The 22,487-nt window shown below is 43.0% G+C and overlaps 1 protein-coding gene across 20 annotated transcripts in view; it reads left to right on the forward strand.

Annotated features, from left to right (window-relative positions):
* The first annotated feature begins 3,793 nt into the window (after positions 1-3,793).
* The window catches only part of LOC133059860 (cytidine monophosphate-N-acetylneuraminic acid hydroxylase), a 68,905-nt gene continuing 50,211 nt past the window's right edge, over positions 3,794-22,487 (forward strand). For 2 of the 20 annotated variants that reach the window (XM_061147476.1, XM_061147465.1), the window contains exons 1-4: positions 3,797-3,940; positions 4,028-4,065; positions 10,298-10,335; positions 16,568-16,605. Coding sequence is in view for 1 of the 20 variants with exons in the window: in XM_061147482.1 (XP_061003465.1) it covers position 3,940; positions 4,009-4,065; positions 10,298-10,335; positions 16,568-16,605 (134 nt within the window). In the remaining 19 variants the exon portion in view is untranslated. Of the gene's footprint in view, positions 4,066-10,062; positions 10,336-16,325; positions 16,481-16,548; positions 16,606-19,401; positions 19,523-22,487 lie in introns of those variants that run through there. The other 18 variants (XM_061147464.1, XM_061147485.1, XM_061147473.1 and 15 more) reach the window with 15 other exon arrangements.

The raw sequence follows: 22,487 nt of genomic DNA on the forward strand, positions 1-22,487 counted from the left end.
GCTGTTATCACATGAACTAGCTATTGCTCTTCTCTCAGATATCCGAATCACTAATGGCCAGGAGTACATAAAGACTCATTACCATCTGTCCTCTTTTGTTTACCTGATGCTTCTATTCCTTATATTATACCTCTGGGTGCCAGCTGACTTCAGTCATCCATATGGTTATGTTAGGGCTTATAAACCCATCACAAGGGTTCAGAGTTACTTAGTGTGACACCGGCAATGTCCAACTGTCTGATCACACACTAAAAAACACTGTAAAAGTGTCTGATGCAAAAAGTTGTGATAGTGCAACAGGAATTCTTTTGCATTTGCTACTGGGAGTGTAAATTGCTACAGCTTCATTGGGAAATTGGTTGATAGTGGCTACTAAAATTTAATGTATATGTCCCATTTGACCCAGAAATGCCACTCCAGAAATGAGTGTTTATGTACACCAAAGGTATGCACAAGAATGTTTATAGCATATTTACCCAAATAGCCAAGACAAGAAGCAATCCAAATATCTAACAATAGTAGGATAAAGAAAATGTAGTGTATTTATACAATGGAATACTATACAGCAAGGAAAAGGAACACTTCACTGCTGTGTATAACAATATGGAAAAAACTTACAGTCATAATGGTGGGAGAAAAGGTCAAATATATGACTATTGATTCCATTTGTATAAAAGGTAATAGTAGGCATAACTAACCTATGGTGATAGAAGTTAAAAGAGTGGTTACTGTTTGAATGGGTATTGACTGGAGTACTAGAGTGGAGTGGAGTTTGCTGAAGTACTAGAAATGTTCTATACCTTGATATGGAGGTTGTTACATGGGTATATACCTATGTACATTCAAGATTAGTGTGTGTTACTATAAGTTATATCTCAGTTCAAAAAAATATCATGTGATGTATTCTAGAACAAGAGAAGAAAGAATTTGAGAGACCTTCTTGATTTGGGAAAGAAAATAATACTTTCAGGATGAGGTGTTAACTAAAAGAATTGCCTTATATAGAAGCCCTTTCTTCCTTTATCCTATTAAGAGACATTTCTCCAACTAGAAGAGGTGTGGTTAAAACTAGCCTCTTGCTACTTTATAGGGAATTTGCTACTGAGTTTGCTTATACATTATTGTAAGCACTGTTTTGAATACAAGTCCTAAGTCACATTCTTCATGTTCCATTAGCTTACAATCTAATAGACAAGACCAACACAAAGGAAATATTTAGCGAACCTGTATTACTTTTTTCAAAAGTGCAAATTGTGAGGTACAGAATTCCTTAGGAATTCAGAAGAAAGTATAAATCTGTGATAAGTGGAGTAGGTGATTTTTGTGAAGGAGAAGGACATGATATGAGTTCTTAAAACAAGATGGGAAGTATTGACAGAGGACTGGATAAAGAAGAGGTATATATGGAGTGGGATAGGCTACCCACTCCAGTATTCTTGGGTTTCCCTAGTGGCTCAACTGGTAAAGAATCCACCTGCAATGCGGGAGACCTGGGTTCAGTCCCTGGGTTGGGAAGATCTCCTGGAGAAGGGAAAGTCTGTCCACTCCAGTATTCTGTCCCAGAGAATTCCATGTACTGTATAGTCCATGGGGTCGCAAAGAGTTGGACACGACTGAGCCGCTTTCAATTTCACACACACACACACACACATATATAATGGAATATTAGTCATTAAGTAGAATTAAATAATGCCCTTTGCAGCAACATGCAGGCTTCCTAGATGGCCCTAGTGATAAAGAACCCTCTGCCAAAGCAGGAGACATAAGAAATGCAGCTTTGATCCTTGGGTTGGGAAGATCCCCTGGAGGAGGGCACGGCAACCCACTCCAGTATTCTTGCCTGGAGAATCCCATGGACAGAGAAGCCTGGCGGGGTGCAGTCCATAGGGTCGCAAAGAGTCAGACATGACTGAAGCGACTTAGCATGCACGCCTGCAATGACATTGAGGAACCTAGAGATTGTCATGCTGAGTGAAGTAAGTCAGAAGGAGAAGGAGAAATATTGTATGACATTCCTTACATGCAGAACCTAAAAAGAAATGATACAAATGAACTTATTTACAAAACAGAAACAGACTCACAGACTTAGAGAATGAATTAATGGCTGCCGGGCAATGGGGGAGTTTGGGGAAGAATGGGAGTAAGAGATAGGGAGTTGGGATTGACATGTATACTCTGCTATATTTAAAATGGATAACCAACAGGGTACTACTGTATAGTAGAGTGAACTCTGCTCAATGCTATGTGGCAGCCAGATGGGAGAGAAGATGGAGGAAAATGAATACATGAATATGTATGGCTGAGTCCCTTTGCTGTCCATCTGAATTACCACAACATTCTTAATCAGCTATGCTCCAATATAAAATAAAAAGTTTTAAACAACAACAACAAAACAACAAAAAACTTGATGGGCAGACAAAACATCAGAGTGTCCTTCACTTTTTTGTACTTGTTTAAAAAAATACATAAAGCCTGTTTACTGGAGATGGAATCGTGATCAGCCAAAGGACAGGATATTTGTCAAATAAAAGGCAATGAACCAAGAAGAGATCACAAATTTCTCAGGAGATCCAGGATTGGACCCTGAATTGACCCTGGTTGGGGCTCTAAGGGGAGGGTTGTTATGTTAAGTGGCTTCAGTTGTGTCTGACTTTGCAACCCTGTGGACTGTAGCCTGCCAGTCTTCTCTGTCCATGAGATTCTCCAAACAAGAATACTGGAGTGGGTTGCCATTCCCTTCTCCAGAGGATCTTCCTGACCCAGGGATCAAACCCACATCTCTTATGTATCCTGCATTGGCAGGTGTGTTCTTTCCCACTAGCACCACCTGGGAAACCCTCTGAAACCACAAAAAGAGAAAATGAAAATCACTCAGTTGTCTCTGACTCTGAGACCTCATGGACTGTAGCCTGCCAGGTTCCTTTGTCCATGGAATTCTCCAGGCAAGAATACTGGAGTGGGTAGCCATTCCCTTCTCCAGCGGATCTTCCCAACCCAGGGATCAAACCCAGGTCTCCCGCATTGCAGGTGGATTCTTTGTTGTCTGAGCCACCAGGGAAGCCCCTGAAACCACAGGGTTATCTACAAAAGCAGGCTTCTGCTCAGGACACTCTTGGCTGCTAGAAGGGAAGACATCATTATACATCATTGTAAGCAGTCTATACAGAGGTGTGTAGGGACTTCACTCTACATTCTACACCCTCTACACTCTATACCAGCCTTCTGCTGTATACACCCTAATGGGAAATATTCTACACAGAACCTTTCCATTTCTAATGAAGCAGTTATTCTTATTGCATTAAAAATACATCGTGGGGACTTTCCTGGTGGTCCAGTGGCTAAAACTGCACACTCCCAATGCAGGGGGCCCAGCTTCAATCCCTGGTCAGGAAACTAGATCCCACATGTTGCAACTAAGAATTCACACGCCACAAGTGAAGATCCTACATGCCGCTAGGAGGTGCAGCCAAATAAATATTGGTGCAGCCAAATAAATATTAAAAACAAATATTAAAATTTGGTGCAGCCAAATAAGTATTGAAACAAAAGAAAACATTGTGCATATGAGATGGGCTGAGGCACTTTCAAAAGAGTTCAGGAAGTTTGGGTAGGGATGTTAATTCTTCAACGCTTTTCCTTCCTTCACCCTACTGATAGGTTATAAAACATACCTACCCGCCCCCACTCTCTGCTTGACACGTACTTGCACTTCACATCCTGGTGTTGGCAAGGAATGAGAAGTTTATCGAAACTAAGCTGCATGGGTGGGACCAAAACAGTACCAGAGATAACCGCAGATATATTAACATGACAATTGAATTTCACCTCTGCGGAGTGCTCATACTTCCAGAACTTTGACTGCCCTGCTGTGCTCTCATAATTGCTTTTGAAAAGGTTTTCTGGCTCTGAAGAAATCCAGTCAAGTCTGTTCCTAAGCAAAGTGAGATTTCCAAACTGCAGCCACTCTAGAAATTCTAAACATCATTCAAAAGAAGATTTCAATCTCAGTGTTTCTTCTTTCTCTAAGGAGCTGTTTGGCGCCTTTCTACCTGGACTGGAACAAAGGTACAATTTAAAATTGTTTTCTTACTGAATTTAGGATTGATCATTTTGATAGTTTGTCTTCGTCTGATGAAAAGGTACAAGAACTGAGAGCTGTTGGTTGGGGGTGAGGGTGGGGTGGGGTTCATGATGTTAAGCCCATTTTTGTGGGTATCATATGCACCATCCAGGAACACCTCATTCACAGATTGCCCAGTTACTTAGGTATCGAGCTTGCCATGCCCAGACCCTGCTTGTCCTGGATGGTTATCTGCCAGGGCACCCTCTCTCCAAGCCCTGTCCACTTCACCCAGCCCCGTCTCTGGTGACATCTCCTTTTCTGTAGATTGCCCTTATTTTTCCCTCTGGCTGCCCGTCGATCTTATCTTTGGAATTTTCCTTCCGCTAGTACCTTACCTACTGCTTTGCCTGGTCCTCAGAAAGCTTTAGCACCAAAAGAGATACTAAGGATGCAGAGGTGAAAGAGGATGGGGGACTCAAGATTTGGAGATGAGGGGTGCTCTGAACTAAGATGTACCCTGATATCATGGCTCAAAAGGGCAGTCTGTTTTATAGCTCTTAAGAATAAAATGCTGACTATTCAGGGCATGGATAGGATTTCGTGAGCTGGAGTAGAACTTAATTGCCATTTATAGCTTGATTCTATGGGGAAATATCAACTGCAACCCAGATAAACTTTATTGCCACCTAGTCACAATGGGGGTACTGTCTGTGAGGATAGTTAATTTTTAGAATGCCAATGTTATATTTGGGTACATGCTAGTTCCTAAGAAAATATGAACCTATTCTAAAGATATTTTAGGCATAATGGCATGTGTAAGTTCCAGGTTATTAAAAAAAAATAAGGGTTTCCAGGAATCACAGTGAGCCAGTGATTGGAATGTTCATTTCTTCTTTTGACAAATAATATTCATTGGAATCCCCATGTGTGGTAGACTCTAAGGGTGCAAGTCAAACTCACACAGCCTGGGTTCCTTCCTTCCTGTGACTGTCATGTATTTTTAGGGGATACACATATTAATTAATCTCATAAATAAACATGAAATTATAAGTTTGATAAGTCACATGAAAGAAAGATACATAGTGCTGTGTGTATAACAGTAGGATTTGACCTTCTTTGGGGAAGACTTCCCAGTGGAGATGATGACTGAACTGCAATCAAAAGGATAAGGAGAGTTAAATCCGTGAAGAAGGCCTCAGCAAGTATAGTCTAGGTATCAGCCAGTACTTTGAGGAAATGATATTGGAAGAAAAAACATAGATCAAAAGGAGCTGGAGGACGCGATTGGGGTCCCTGTGCATCACCTCTGCGGCCATTTTAGGAATTTTGTTCTTTGTCCTAGGAGCAATGGGAGGATGTGACCCATTTTTAAGAGAAGGGAGAAGGATTCGCAGGATGAAGTTTTTTTGAAATTTTGATTTTAAATATGTCATTCTGACCATAGTGGAAAGAACAGAGAGTGAATGTAGGGTGACCCTTGAAGGGGCCATGACAGTAGTCCAGAGGGAGATGATGGTAGCTTGGCTCAGGGTTGTAGAATGGGATGGTTATGAGATAGACTTAAAAGGTAACAGTGAGAGACTCGAATCGAATACGGGGTAGTGAGAGAAAGGGTGGTGTCAAAGGTAATGGGGGTGTCATGGTGGACCGCTGAAGGTGGGGATGGATGAGATGTGTTGAATTGGAGTTTGGACACACTCAGTTTCAGGTGTCTTTAGGACATCCTTATGTATATGTGTAAAAGGCAGTCAGTTCTACAGACATGGCTTCCTGGATCAGGTCTGCTCATATGAGAGTCATTGTGTTCCGGAGTCATGGGTGTGGATGATCCCTTAGGGGGAAAATGTTAAATGAGGAAGGTGCAGAACTGAGCCTTGGATTTCCCTGGTGGTCCAGTGGTGAAAGTCCAGTGGTTTGATTCCTGGTCCAGGAAGATTCCACATGCCTTGGAGCAACTAAGCCCGTGTGCCACAACTAACGAAACCCAAGCGCCTAGAGCTTGTGCTCTGCAACAAGAGAAGTCACCGCAGTGAGAAGCCCGCACACTGCAACTGGAGTTAGGCCCCGCTCGCTCCCAATGAATGCCCAGCACAGCCAAAACTAAATTACAAAAAGAAAAGAATTGAGCTTTTCGGAGCTACAATGTTTCATGGCCAGGTAGACAAAGGAAAGATGAGTCTCCAATGCAAGTGTAAGAATGGTCAGAAATGTTGGATGAAAACTAATAAGCGGTGAGGTGTGTAGAAACTACCACCACAGAAAGTATGTCCAGCTGTAAACAGGAAGTGAAAGAGAACTAACTGGAGAGGATTCAAGGCTGAGCTGTAATTTTTTATGGGAGGGACTTGGAGAGTTTAAAAGTCAATTTAATGCTGTAGGGTTCCATTTATATATCATTTGTGAAATGATCACATTATAAGGGTAGAGAAGAAATCAGAGGTTGCCAGAGCAGAGGCGATAGTGGGGCATGACTGTAAAGGTCAGTTCTTGGAAGTTACATCCAGCAAGTTTCTTGGTCTTGATGGAAGAGTCAGATGTCTTGATTTTAGTGGTAGCTATGCAAATGTATGTGTGGAATAAAATTTTATGAAACTGTTTATACACAGTAGGCGTGTGCACACACAGGTCTAAAGCTACATCAGTAGGTTTATTGATATATGATTTAAGTACATGGGCCCTCCCTGGTGGCTCAGGTGGTAAAGAATCTGCGGGCAACGCAGGAGACCCAGGTTCATTCCCTGGCTCTGGAAGATCGCCTGGAGAGGGAAATGGTTACCCACTCCAGTATTCTTGCCTAGAGAATTCCACGGACAGAGGAGCCTGCTGGGCTACAATCCATGAGGTTGCAAAGAGTCAGACGTGACTGGGCAACTGACACTTCACTTCAGTACCATGAAATTGGCCTGATATAATTATACAGTGAGTGATCTTTAGTATACTGGTAGAGTTGTGCAACTGTTTTCCACAATCTAATTTTTGACTCTCCATCACTCCCCCAAAAGAATGCCCAGTTATCAGCCTCTTCCCATTTCCCATCCACATATGTGCCCACCCTTGCTAACCATTAGTCTAGTTTCTATCTCTATAGATATGCATATTCTGGACATTTAATGTAAATGGAATTATATGATATGTGGTTTTAGTGTCTGGCTTCTTTCACTTAGCCAGATTTGTTGAGGTTTATCCCTGGAGCAAGTATCACTACTTCACTCCTTTTTATTGCCTAGTGGTACAGGTGATCCTTGAACCACATAGGTTTGAACTGCTCTAGTCCACTTCTTTGCAGATTTTTAAAATAGTACATACAGTACTAATGCTCCACGGTTGGTTGAATCTTTGCCTGTGGACCTGTGGGTATGGAAGGTGGACTGTAAAGTTTTGTGCAGATTTTTAACTGCTCAGAGTGTCAGCACCTCTAACCCTCACACTGGTCGAGGGTCAACTGTGTTCCACTGTGTAGACATGCATATTTTATTTATTCACTAATCAGTTGATGGACATTGGAATTGTTTCATTTTTTGGTTATTTTGAATAGTAGGTGACTGAACTTTCATGTACAAGTTTTTATGAGGACATGTTTTCATTCTTTGGGGTAGAGACCTAGGGAGTTGAACTGTTGGATCCTACAGACACTATATGTTTAACATGTTGACAGTCTGCAAAACTGTTTTCAAAAGTCTCACCCAACAAAAGATTTTTGGCTCCTGTTTTTCTGTATCTTCACCAACACTTATTACTACCTATATTTGTTATAATAGGCATCCTAATGGATGTGAAATGTTAATTCATCATAGTTGTGATTTGCATCTGCCTCTTCATCAAATAGGAAAAGGAGTACATCAAGGCTGTATATTGTCACCCTGCTTATTTAACTTATATGCAGAGTGCATCATGAGAAACGCTGGGCTGGAAGTAGCACAAGCTGGAATCAAGACTGCCGGGAGAAATATCAATAACCTCAGATATGCAGACGACAGCACCCTTGTGGCAGTAAGTGAAGAGGAACTAAAAAGCCTCTTGATGAAAGTGAAAGAGGAGAATGAAAAAGTTGGCTTAAAGCTCAGCATTCAGAAAACTAAGATCATGGCATCTGGTCCCATCACTTCATGGCAAATAGATGGGGAAACAGTGGAAACAGTGGCTGACTTTATTTTTGGGGGCTCCATAATCACTGCAGATGTTGATTGCATCCTTGAAAATAAAAGATGCTTGCTCCTTGGAAGGAAAGTTATGACCAACCTAGATAGCATATTAAAAAGCAGAGACATTACTTTGCCAACAAAGGTCCGTCTAGTCAAGGCTATGGTTTTTCCAGCGGTCATGTATGGATCTGAGAGTCGGACTATAAAGAAATCTGAGTGCCGAAGAATTGATGCTTTTGAACTGTGGTGTTGGAGAAGACTCTTGAGAGTCCCTTGGACTGCAAGGAGATCCAACCAGTCCATGCTAAAGATCAGTCCTGGGTGTTCACTGGAAGGACTGATGCTGAAGCTGAAACTCCAATACTTTTGCCAGCTCATGTGAAGAGTTGACTCATTTGAAAAGACCCTGATGCTGGGAGAGATTGGGGGCAGGAGGAGAAGGGGACGACAGAGGATGAGATGACTGGATGGCATCCCCGACTTGATAGACATGGGTTTGATTGGACTCGGGGAGTTGGTGATGGACAGGGAGGCCTGGCATGCTGCGATTCACGGGGTCAAAAAGAGTCGGACATGACTGAGCGACTGAACTGACTGAACTTGACTAATGGCCTTTCCTGTTGGCTCAGATGGTAAAGAATCGGCCTGCAATGCAGGAGACCTGGGTTGGATCCCTGGGTTGGGAGGATCCCCTGGGGGAGGGCATGGCAAACCACTCTAGCATACTTGCCTGGAGAGTCCCCAAGGACAGAGGAGCCTGGTGGGCTACAGTCCATGGTGTCACCAAGACGGACAGGACTGAGGGACAAAACACATCTTGACCAATGCTGTGGATCTTCTCTTCAGGAATGTCACTGACAATTCGTATGTCTTCTTTGGAGTAATGTCTGTTCAAATCCTTTGTTGTTGTTGTTGTTGAGTTGCCAAGTCATATCTGACTCTTTGCAACGCCGTGGACTCTAGGGTCTTCTGTCCATGGAATTCTCCCGGCAAGAATACTGGAGTGGATAGCCATCCCCTTCTCCAGGGCATCTTCCCAACCCAGGGATCAAACCCAGGTCTCCCGCATTGCAGGTGGATTCTTTGTTGTCTGAGCCACCAGGGAAGCCCCTGAAACCACAGGGTTATCTACAAAAGGAGGCTCCTGCTCAGGACACTCTTGACTGCTAGAAGGGAAGACATCATTATACATCATTCTAAGCAGTCTATACAGAGGAGTGTAGGGACTTCACTCTACATTCTACACCCTCTGCACTCTATATCAACCTTCTGCTGTCTACACCCTAATGGGAAATATTCTACACAGAACCTTTCCATTTCTAATGAAGCAGTTATTCTTATTGCATTAAAAATACGTCATGGGGGAAAAAAAATACATGGTGGGGACTTCCCTGGTGGTCCAGTGGCTAAAACTGCACACTCCCAATGGGGGCCCAGCTTCAATCCCTGGTCAGGAAACTAGATCCCACATGTTGCAACTAAGAATTCACACGCCACAAGTGAAGATCCTGCATGCCGCTAGGAGGTGCAGCCAAATAAATATTGGTGCAGCCAAATAAATATTAAAAACAAATATTAAAATTTGGTGCAGCCAAATAAGTATTGAAACAAAAGAAAACATTGTGCATATGAGATGGGCTGAGGCACTTTCAAAAGAGTTCAGGAAGTTTGGGTAGGGATGTTAATTCTTCAACGCTTTTCCTTCCTTCACCCTACTGATAGGTTATAAAACATACCTACCCGCCCCCACTCTCTGCTTGACACGTACTTGCACTTCACATCCTGGTGTTGGCAAGGAATGAGAAGTTTATCGAAACTAAGCTGCATGGGTGGGACCAAAACAGTACCAGAGATGACCGCAGATATATTAACATGACAATTGAATTTCACCTCTGCGGAGTGCTCATACTTCCAGAACTTTGACTGCCCTGCTGCGCTCTCATAATTGCTTTTGAAAAGGTTTTCTGGCTCTGAAGAAATCCAGTCAAGTCTGTTCCTAAGCAAAGTGAGATTTCCAAACTGCAGCCACTCTAGAAATTCTAAACATCATTCAAAAGAAGATTTCAATCTCAGTGTTTCTTCTTTCTCTAAGGAGCTGTTTGGCGCCTTTCTACCTGGACTGGAACAAAGGTACAATTTAAAATTGTTTTCTTACTGAATTTAGGATTGATCATTTTGATAGTTTGTCTTCGTCTGATGAAAAGGTACAAGAACTGAGAGCTGTTGGTTGGGGGTGAGGGTGGGGTGGGGTTCATGATGTTAAGCCCATTTTTGTGGGTATCATATGCACCATCCAGGAACACCTCATTCACAGATTGCCCAGTTACTTAGATATCGAGCTTGCCATGCCCAGACCCTGCTTGTCCTGGATGGTTATCTGCCAGGGCACCCTCTCTCCAAGCCCTGTCCACTTCACCCAGCCCCGTCTCTGGTGACATCTCCTTTTCTGTAGATTGCCCTTATTTTTCCCTCTGGCTGCCCGTCGATCTTATCTTTGGAATTTTCCTTCCGCTAGTACCTTACCTACTGCTTTGCCTGGTCCTCAGAAAGCTTTAGCACCAAAAGAGATACTAAGGATGCAGAGGTGAAAGAGGATGGGGGACTCAAGATTTGGAGATGAGGGGTGCTCTGAACTAAGATGTACCCTGATATCATGGCTCAAAAGGGCAGTCTGTTTTATAGCTCTTAAGAATAAAATGCTGACTATTCAGGGCATGGATAGGATTTCGTGAGCTGGAGTAGAACTTAATTGCCATTTATAGCTTGATTCTATGGGGAAATATCAACTGCAACCCAGATAAACTTTATTGCCACCTAGTCACAATGGGGGTACTGTCTGTGAGGATAGTTAATTTTTAGAATGCCAATGTTATATTTGGGTACATGCTAGTTCCTAAGAAAATATGAACCTATTCTAAAGATATTTTAGGCATAATGGCATGTGTAAGTTCCAGGTTATTAAAAAAAAATAAGGGTTTCCAGGAATCACAGTGAGCCAGTGATTGGAATGTTCATTTCTTCTTTTGACAAATAATATTCATTGGAATCCCCATGTGTGGTAGACTCTAAGGGTGCAAGTCAAACTCACACAGCCTGGGTTCCTTCCTTCCTGTGACTGTCATGTATTTTTAGGGGATACACATATTAATTAATCTCATAAATAAACATGAAATTATAAGTTTGATAAGTCACATGAAAGAAAGATACATAGTGCTGTGTGTATAACAGTAGGATTTGACCTTCTTTGGGGAAGACTTCCCAGTGGAGATGATGACTGAACTGCAATCAAAAGGATAAGGAGAGTTAAATCCGTGAAGAAGGCCTCAGCAAGTATAGTCTAGGTATCAGCCAGTACTTTGAGGAAATGATATTGGAAGAAAAAACATAGATCAAAAGGAGCTGGAGGACGCGATTGGGGTCCCTGTGCATCACCTCTGCGGCCATTTTAGGAATTTTGTTCTTTGTCCTAGGAGCAATGGGAGGATGTGACCCATTTTTAAGAGAAGGGAGAAGGATTCGCAGGATGAAGTTTTTTTGAAATTTTGATTTTAAATATGTCATTCTGACCATAGTGGAAAGAACAGAGAGTGAATGTAGGGTGACCCTTGAAGGGGCCATGACAGTAGTCCAGAGGGAGATGATGGTAGCTTGGCTCAGGGTTGTAGAATGGGATGGTTATGAGATAGACTTAAAAGGTAACAGTGAGAGACTCGAATCGAATACGGGGTAGTGAGAGAAAGGGTGGTGTCAAAGGTAATGGGGGTGTCATGGTGGACCGCTGAAGGTGGGGATGGATGAGATGTGTTGAATTGGAGTTTGGACACACTCAGTTTCAGGTGTCTTTAGGACATCCTTATGTATATGTGTAAAAGGCAGTCAGTTCTACAGACATGGCTTCCTGGATCAGGTCTGCTCATATGAGAGTCATTGTGTTCCGGAGTCATGGGTGTGGATGATCCCTTAGGGGGAAAATGTTAAATGAGGAAGGTGCAGAACTGAGCCTTGGATTTCCCTGGTGGTCCAGTGGTGAAAGTCCAGTGGTTTGATTCCTGGTCCAGGAAGATTCCACATGCCTTGGAGCAACTAAGCCCGTGTGCCACAACTAACGAAACCCAAGCGCCTAGAGCTTGTGCTCTGCAACAAGAGAAGTCACCGCAGTGAGAAGCCCGCACACTGCAACTGGAGTTAGGCCCCGCTCGCTCCCAATGAATGCCCAGCACAGCCAAAACTAAATTACAAAAAGAAAAGAATTGAGCTTTTCGGAGCTACAATGTTTCATGGCCAGGTAGACAAAGGAAAGATGAGTCTCCAATGCAAGTGTAAGAATGGTCAGAAATGTTGGATGAAAACTAATAAGCGGTGAGGTGTGTAGAAACTACCACCACAGAAAGTATGTCCAGCTGTAAACAGGAAGTGAAAGAGAACTAACTGGAGAGGATTCAAGGCTGAGCTGTAATTTTTTATGGGAGGGACTTGGAGAGTTTAAAAGTCAATTTAATGCTGTAGGGTTCCATTTATATATCATTTGTGAAATGATCACATTATAAGGGTAGAGAAGAAATCAGAGGTTGCCAGAGCAGAGGCGATAGTGGGGCATGACTGTAAAGGTCAGTTCTTGGAAGTTACATCCAGCAAGTTTCTTGGTCTTGATGGAAGAGTCAGATGTCTTGATTTTAGTGGTAGCTATGCAAATGTATGTGTGGAATAAAATTTTATGAAACTGTTTATACACAGTAGGCGTGTGCACACACAGGTCTAAAGCTACATCAGTAGGTTTATTGATATATGATTTAAGTACATGGGCCCTCCCTGGTGGCTCAGGTGGTAAAGAATCTGCGGGCAACGCAGGAGACCCAGGTTCATTCCCTGGCTCTGGAAGATCGCCTGGAGAGGGAAATGGTTACCCACTCCAGTATTCTTGCCTAGAGAATTCCACGGACAGAGGAGCCTGCTGGGCTACAATCCATGAGGTTGCAAAGAGTCAGACGTGACTGGGCAACTGACACTTCACTTCAGTACCATGAAATTGGCCTGATATAATTATACAGTGAGTGATCTTTAGTATACTGGTAGAGTTGTGCAACTGTTTTCCACAATCTAATTTTTGACTCTCCATCACTCCCCCAAAAGAATGCCCAGTTATCAGCCTCTTCCCATTTCCCATCCACATATGTGCCCACCCTTGCTAACCATTAGTCTAGTTTCTATCTCTATAGATATGCATATTCTGGACATTTAATGTAAATGGAATTATATGATATGTGGTTTTAGTGTCTGGCTTCTTTCACTTAGCCAGATTTGTTGAGGTTTATCCCTGGAGCAAGTATCACTACTTCACTCCTTTTTATTGCCTAGTGGTACAGGTGATCCTTGAACCACATAGGTTTGAACTGCTCTAGTCCACTTCTTTGCAGATTTTTAAAATAGTACATACAGTACTAATGCTCCACGGTTGGTTGAATCTTTGCCTGTGGACCTGTGGGTATGGAAGGTGGACTGTAAAGTTTTGTGCAGATTTTTAACTGCTCAGAGTGTCAGCACCTCTAACCCTCACACTGGTCGAGGGTCAACTGTGTTCCACTGTGTAGACATGCATATTTTATTTATTCACTAATCAGTTGATGGACATTGGAATTGTTTCATTTTTTGGTTATTTTGAATAGTAGGTGACTGAACTTTCATGTACAAGTTTTTATGAGGACATGTTTTCATTCTTTGGGGTAGAGACCTAGGGAGTTGAACTGTTGGATCCTACAGACACTATATGTTTAACATGTTGACAGTCTGCAAAACTGTTTTCAAAAGTCTCACCCAACAAAAGATTTTTGGCTCCTGTTTTTCTGTATCTTCACCAACACTTATTACTACCTATATTTGTTATAATAGGCATCCTAATGGATGTGAAATGTTAATTCATCATAGTTGTGATTTGCATCTGCCTCTTCATCAAATAGGAAAAGGAGTACATCAAGGCTGTATATTGTCACCCTGCTTATTTAACTTATATGCAGAGTGCATCATGAGAAACGCTGGGCTGGAAGTAGCACAAGCTGGAATCAAGACTGCCGGGAGAAATATCAATAACCTCAGATATGCAGACGACAGCACCCTTGTGGCAGTAAGTGAAGAGGAACTAAAAAGCCTCTTGATGAAAGTGAAAGAGGAGAATGAAAAAGTTGGCTTAAAGCTCAGCATTCAGAAAACTAAGATCATGGCATCTGGTCCCATCACTTCATGGCAAATAGATGGGGAAACAGTGGAAACAGTGGCTGACTTTATTTTTGGGGGCTCCATAATCACTGCAGATGTTGATTGCATCCTTGAAAATAAAAGATGCTTGCTCCTTGGAAGGAAAGTTATGACCAACCTAGATAGCATATTAAAAAGCAGAGACATTACTTTGCCAACAAAGGTCCGTCTAGTCAAGGCTATGGTTTTTCCAGCGGTCATGTATGGATCTGAGAGTCGGACTATAAAGAAATCTGAGTGCCGAAGAATTGATGCTTTTGAACTGTGGTGTTGGAGAAGACTCTTGAGAGTCCCTTGGACTGCAAGGAGATCCAACCAGTCCATGCTAAAGATCAGTCCTGGGTGTTCACTGGAAGGACTGATGCTGAAGCTGAAACTCCAATACTTTTGCCAGCTCATGTGAAGAGTTGACTCATTTGAAAAGACCCTGATGCTGGGAGAGATTGGGGGCAGGAGGAGAAGGGGACGACAGAGGATGAGATGACTGGATGGCATCCCCGACTTGATAGACATGGGTTTGATTGGACTCGGGGAGTTGGTGATGGACAGGGAGGCCTGGCATGCTGCGATTCACGGGGTCAAAAAGAGTCGGACATGACTGAGCGACTGAACTGACTGAACTTGACTAATGGCCTTTCCTGTTGGCTCAGATGGTAAAGAATCGGCCTGCAATGCAGGAGACCTGGGTTGGATCCCTGGGTTGGGAGGATCCCCTGGGGGAGGGCATGGCAAACCACTCTAGCATACTTGCCTGGAGAGTCCCCAAGGACAGAGGAGCCTGGTGGGCTACAGTCCATGGTGTCACCAAGACGGACAGGACTGAGGGACAAAACACATCTTGACCAATGCTGTGGATCTTCTCTTCAGGAATGTCACTGACAATTCGTATGTCTTCTTTGGAGTAATGTCTGTTCAAATCCTTTGTTGTTGTTGTTGTTGAGTTGCCAAGTCATATCTGACTCTTTGCAACGCCGTGGACTCTAGGGTCTTCTGTCCATGGAATTCTCCCGGCAAGAATACTGGAGTGGATAGCCATCCCCTTCTCCAGGGCATCTTCCCAACCCAGGGATCAAACCCAGGTCTCCCGCATTGCAGGTGGATTCTTTGTTGTCTGAGCCACCAGGGAAGCCCCTGAAACCACAGGGTTATCTACAAAAGGAGGCTCCTGCTCAGGACACTCTTGACTGCTAGAAGGGAAGACATCATTATACATCATTCTAAGCAGTCTATACAGAGGAGTGTAGGGACTTCACTCTACATTCTACACCCTCTGCACTCTATATCAACCTTCTGCTGTCTACACCCTAATGGGAAATATTCTACACAGAACCTTTCCATTTCTAATGAAGCAGTTATTCTTATTGCATTAAAAATACGTCATGGGGGAAAAAAAATACATGGTGGGGACTTCCCTGGTGGTCCAGTGGCTAAAACTGCACACTCCCAATGGGGGCCCAGCTTCAATCCCTGGTCAGGAAACTAGATCCCACATGTTGCAACTAAGAATTCACACGCCACAAGTGAAGATCCTGCATGCCGCTAGGAGGTGCAGCCAAATAAATATTGGTGCAGCCAAATAAATATTAAAAACAAATATTAAAATTTGGTGCAGCCAAATAAGTATTGAAACAAAAGAAAACATTGTGCATATGAGATGGGCTGAGGCACTTTCAAAAGAGTTCAGGAAGTTTGGGTAGGGATGTTAATTCTTCAACGCTTTTCCTTCCTTCACCCTACTGATAGGTTATAAAACATACCTACCCGCCCCCACTCTCTGCTTGACACGTACTTGCACTTCACATCCTGGTGTTGGCAAGGAATGAGAAGTTTATCGAAACTAAGCTGCATGGGTGGGACCAAAACAGTACCAGAGATGACCGCAGATATATTAACATGACAATTGAATTTCACCTCTGCGGAGTGCTCATACTTCCAGAACTTTGACTGCCCTGCTGCGCTCTCATAATTGCTTTTGAAAAGGTTTTCTGGCTCTGAAGAAATCCAGTCAAGTCTGTTCCTAAGCAAAGTGAGATTTCCAAACTGCAGCCACTCTAGAAATTCTAAACATCATTCAAAAGAAGATTTCAATCTCAGTGTTTCTTCTTTCTCTAAGGAGCTGTTTGGCGCCTTTCTACCTGGACTGGAACAAAGGTACAATTTAAAATTGTTTTCTTACTGAATTTAGGATTGATCATTTTGATAGTTTGTCTTCGTCTGATGAAAAGGTACAAGAACTGAGAGCTGTTGGTTGGGGGTGAGGGTGGGGTGGGGTTCATGATGTTAAGCCCATTTTTGTGGGTATCATATGCACCATCCAGGAACACCTCATTCACAGATTGCCCAGTTACTTAGGTATCGAGCTTGCCATGCCCAGACCCTGCTTGTCCTGGATGGTTATCTGCCAGGGCACCCTCTCTCCAAGCCCTGTCCACTTCACCCAGCCCCGTCTCTGGTGACATCTCCTTTTCTGTAGATTGCCCTTATTTTTCCCTCTGGCTGCCCGTCGATCTTATCTTTGGAATTTTCCTTCCGCTAGTACCTTACCTACTGCTTTGCCTGGTCCTCAGAAAGCTTTAGCACCAAAAGAGATACTAAGGATGCAGAGGTGAAAGAGGATGGGGGACTCAAGATTTGGAGATGAGGGGTGCTCTGAACTAAGATGTACCCTGATATCATGGCTCAAAAGGGCAGTCTGTTTTATAGCTCTTAAGAATAAAATGCTGACTATTCAGGGCATGGATAGGATTTCGTGAGCTGGAGTAGAACTTAATTGCCATTTATAGCTTGATTCTATGGGGAAATATCAACTGCAACCCAGATAAACTTTATTGCCACCTAGTCACAATGGGGGTACTGTCTGTGAGGATAGTTAATTTTTAGAATGCCAATGTTATATTTGGGTACATGCTAGTTCCTAAGAAAATATGAACCTATTCTAAAGATATTTTAGGCATAATGGCATGTGTAAGTCCAGGCTATTAAAAAAAAAAATAAGGGTTTCCAGGAATCACAGTGAGCCAGTGATTGGAATGTTCATTTCTTCTTTTGACAAATAATATTCATTGGAATCCCCATGTGTGGTAGACTCTAAGGGTGCAAGTCAAACTCACACAGCCTGGGTTCCTTCCTTCCTGTGACTGTCATGTATTTTTAGGGGATACACATATTAATTAATCTCATAAATAAACATGAAATTATAAGTTTGATAAGTCACATGAAAGAAAGATACATAGTGCTGTGTGTATAACAGTAGGATTTGACCTTCTTTGGGGAAGACTTCCCAGTGGAGATGATGACTGAACTGCAATCAAAAGGATAAGGAGAGTTAAATCCGTGAAGAAGGCCTCAGCAAGTATAGTCTAGGTATCAGCCAGTACTTTGAGGAAATGATATTGGAAGAAAAAACATAGATCAAAAGGAGCTGGAGGACGCGATTGGGGTCCCTGTGCATCACCTCTGCGGCCATTTTAGGAATTTTGTTCTTTGTCCTAGGAGCAATGGGAGGATGTGACCCATTTTTAAGAGAAGGGAGAAGGATTCGCAGGATGAAGTTTTTTTGAAATTTTGATTTTAAATATGTCATTCTGACCATAGTGGAAAGAACAGAGAGTGAATGTAGGGTGACCCTTGAAGGGGCCATGACAGTAGTCCAGAGGGAGATGATGGTAGCTTGGCTCAGGGTTGTAGAATGGGATGGTTATGAGATAGACTTAAAAGGTAACAGTGAGAGACTCGAATCGAATACGGGGTAGTGAGAGAAAGGGTGGTGTCAAAGGTAATGGGGGTGTCATGGTGGACCGCTGAAGGTGGGGATGGATGAGATGTGTTGAATTGGAGTTTGGACACACTCAGTTTCAGGTGTCTTTAGGACATCCTTATGTATATGTGTAAAAGGCAGTCAGTTCTACAGACATGGCTTCCTGGATCAGGTCTGCTCATATGAGAGTCATTGTGTTCCGGAGTCATGGGTGTGGATGATCCCTTAGGGGGAAAATGTTAAATGAGGAAGGTGCAGAACTGAGCCTTGGATTTCCCTGGTGGTCCAGTGGTGAAAGTCCAGTGGTTTGATTCCTGGTCCAGGAAGATTCCACATGCCTTGGAGCAACTAAGCCTGTGTGCCACAACTACTGAAGCCCAAGCGCCTAGAGCTTGTGCTCTGCAACAAGAGAAGTCACCGCAGTGAGAAGCCCGCACACTGCAACTGGAGTTAGCCCCCGCTCGCTCCCAATGAATGCCCAGCACAGCCAAAACTAAATTACAAAAAGAAAAGAATTGAGCTTTTCGGAGCTACAATGTTTCATGGCCAGGTAGACAAAGGAAAGATGAGTCTCCAATGCAAGTGTAAGAATGGTCAGAAATGTTGGATGAAAACTAATAAGCGGTGAGGTGTGTAGAAACTACCACCACAGAAAGTATGTCCAGCTGTAAACAGGAAGTGAAAGAGAAATAATTGGAGTGGATTCAAGGCTGAGCTGTAATTTTTTATGGGAGGACTTGGAGAGTTTAAAAGTCAATTTAATGCTGTAGGGTTCCATTTATATATCATTTGTGAAATGATCACATTATAAGGGTAGAGAAGAAATCAGAGGTTGCCAGAGCAGAGGCGATAGTGGGGCATGACTGTAAAGGTCAGTCCTTGGAAGTTACATCCAGCAAGTTTCTTGGTCTTGATGGAAGAGTCAGACGTCTTGATTTTAGTGGTAGCTATGCAAATGTATGTGTGGAATAAAATTTTATGGAACTGTCTATACACAGTAGACGTGTGCACACACAGGTCTAAAGCTACATCAATAGGTTTATTGATATATGATTTAAGTACATGGGCCCTCCCTGGTGGCTCAGGTGGTAAAGAATCTGCGGGCAACACAGGAGACCCAGGTTCATTCCCTGGCTCTGGAAGATCGCCTGGAGAGGGAAATGGCTACTCACTCCAGTATTTTTGCCTAGAGAATTCCATGGACAGAGGAGCCTGCTGGGCTACAATCCATGAGGTTGCAAAGAGTCAGACGTGACTGGGCAACTGACACTTCACTTCAGTACCATGAAATTGGCCTGATATAATTATACAGTGAGTGATCTTTAGTATACTGGTAGAGTTGTGCAACTGTTTTCCACAATCTAATTTTTGACTCTCCATCACTCCCCCAAAAGAATGCCCAGTTATCAGCCTCTTCCCATTTCCCATCCACATATGTGCCCACCCTTGCTAACCATTAGTCTAGTTTCTATCTCTATAGATATGCATATTCTGGACATTTAATGTAAATGGAATTATATGATATGTGGTTTTAGTGTCTGGCTTCTTTCACTTAGCCAGATTTGTTGAGGTTTATCCCTGGAGCAAGTATCACTACTTCACTTCTTTTTATTGCCTAGTGGTACAGGTGATCCTTGAACCACATAGGTTTGAACTGCTCTAGTCCATTTATCGGAGAAGTGAATGGCACCCCACTCCAGTACTCTTGCCTGGAAAATCCCTTGGACGGAGGAGCCCGGTAGGCTACAGTCCACGGGGTCGCTAAGAGTTGGACACGATTCAGTGACTTCACTTTCACTTTTCACTTTCATGCATTGGAGATGGAAATGGCACCCCACTCCAGTATTCTTGCCTGGAGAATCCCAGGGACAGAGGAGCCTGTTGGGCGCCCGTCAATGGGGTCGCACAGAGTCGGACACGACTGACGCAACTTAGCAGCAGCAGAAGCAGCAGCAGTCCACTTATATTCAGATTTTTAAAATAGTACATACAGTACTAATGCTCCACGGTTGGTTGAATCTTTGGCTGTGGACCTCTGGGTATGGGAGGTGGACTGTAAAGTTATGTGCCGATTTTTAACTGCTCAGAGTGTCAGCACCTCTAACCCTCACATTGTTCGAGGGTCAACTATATTCCACTGTGGAGACATGCATATTTTATTTATTCACTAATCAGTTGATGGACATTGGAATTGTTTCATATTTTGGTTATTTTGCATAGTAGCTGACTGAACTTTCATGTACAAGTTTTTATGAGGACATGTTTTCAATTCTTTGGGGTAGAGACCTAGGGAAGTTGAACTGTTGGATCCTACAGACACTATATGTTTAACATGTTGACAGTCTGCAAAACTGTTTTCACAAGTCTCACCCATCAAAAGATTTTGGCTCCTGTTTTTCTGTATCTTCACCAACACTTATTACTACCTATATTTGTTATGATAGGCATCCTAATGGATGTGAAATGTTAACTCATCAGAGTTGTGATTTGCATCTGCACTTGACTAATGGCCTTCCCTGTTGGCTCAGATGCTAAAGAATCTGCCTGTAATGCAGGAGACCTGGGTTGGATCCCTGGGTTGGAAAGATCCCCTGGAGTAGGGCATGGCCACCCACTGCAGTATTCTTGCTTGGAGAATTCCCATGGACAGAGGAGCCTGGTGGGCTCCAGTCCATGGTGTCACGAAGTCAGACACGACTGAGTGACTAAGCACATCTTGACTAATGGTGTGAAGCTTCTATTCATGAATGCTACTGACCATTCATATATCTTCTTTGCAGAAATGTCTGTTCAAATCCTTTGTTGTTGTTGTTGTTGAATTGCTAAGTTATGTCTGACTCTTTACAACGCCATGGACTGCATCATACCAGGCTTCCCCATCCTTCACTGTCTCCTGGGGTTTGTTCAAATTCAGATCCATTGAGTCAGTGATACTATCTAACTGTATCATCCTCTGCCACCATCTTCTCCTTTTGCCTTCAGTCTTTCCCAGCATCAGGATCTTTTCCAGTGAGTTGTCTCTTTATATCTGGTGGCCAAACATTGGAACTTCAGCTTCAGAATCAGTCCTTCCAATGAATATTCAGGGTTGATTTCCTTTAGGATTGACTGGTTTGACCCCCTTGCAGTCCAAGAGACTCTCAAGCATCTTCTCCATCTCCACAGTTTCAGGACACCAATTCTTGAAGGCTCAGCCTTCTTTATGGTTGAGTTCTCACATCCATACATGACTACTGGAAAAACCATAGCTTTGACTATATGGACCTTGGTTTGCAAAGTGATATGTCTGTTTTTTAATATGCTATCTAGCTTTGTCATAGTTTTCCTTCCAAGGAGCAAGTGTTTTTAATTTCATTGCTACAATCACCATCCACAGTGATTTTGAAACCCAAGAAAATAAAATCTGTCACTGATTCCAATTTTTCTCCATCTATTTGCCATGAAGTGATGGGACTGAATACCATGGTCTTAGTTTTTTCATATTGAGTTTTAAGCCAACCTTTTCACTCTCCTCTTTCACCTTCATCAAGAGGCTCTTTAGTTTCTCTTTGTTTTCTTCCATTAGAGTTCCTATGCTTTCTGCCATCATCTGCATATATGATGTTAGTTCATATTTCTCCCGGCAATCTTGATTCCAACTTGTGATTCATCCAGCCCAGCATTTTGCATGATGTACTCTGCATACAAGTTAAAAAATCAGGTTGACAATATACAGCCTCGTCGTACTGCTTTCCCCATTTTGAACCACTCAGCTGTTCCATGTCTAGTTCTAACTGTTGCATCTTGACCTGCATACAGGTTTCTCAGGAGACAGTAAGGTGGTCTGGTATTCCCATCTCTTTGAGAATTTTCCAGTTTGTTGTGATCCACATAGTCAAAGGCTTTAGCATAGTTAATGAAGCAGAAGATGTTTTTCTGGAATTCTCTTGCTTTCTCTGTGCTTCAGCGAATGTTGGCAATTTGATCTTTGGTTCCTCTGCCTCTTCAAAACCTAGCTTGTTCATCTGGAAGTTCTCAGTTCACATACTGCTGAAGCTTGCTGCTGCTGCTGCTAAGTCGCTTCAGTTGTGTCTGACTGTGTGCGACCCCATAGATGGTAGCCCACCAGGCTCCCCCGTCCTGGGATTCTCCAGGCAAGAACACTGAGTGGGTTGCCATTTCCTTCTCTAATGCATGAAAGTGAAAGGTGAAAGTGAAGTCGCTCAGTCGTGTCCGACTCTTAGCAACCCCATGGACCGCAGCCCACCAGGCTCCTCCGTCCATGGGATTCTCCAGG

Source organism: Dama dama, chromosome 7, assembly GCF_033118175.1.
Source record: "Dama dama isolate Ldn47 chromosome 7, ASM3311817v1, whole genome shotgun sequence".
In the NCBI taxonomy this organism is placed as follows: domain Eukaryota; kingdom Metazoa; phylum Chordata; class Mammalia; order Artiodactyla; family Cervidae; genus Dama; species Dama dama.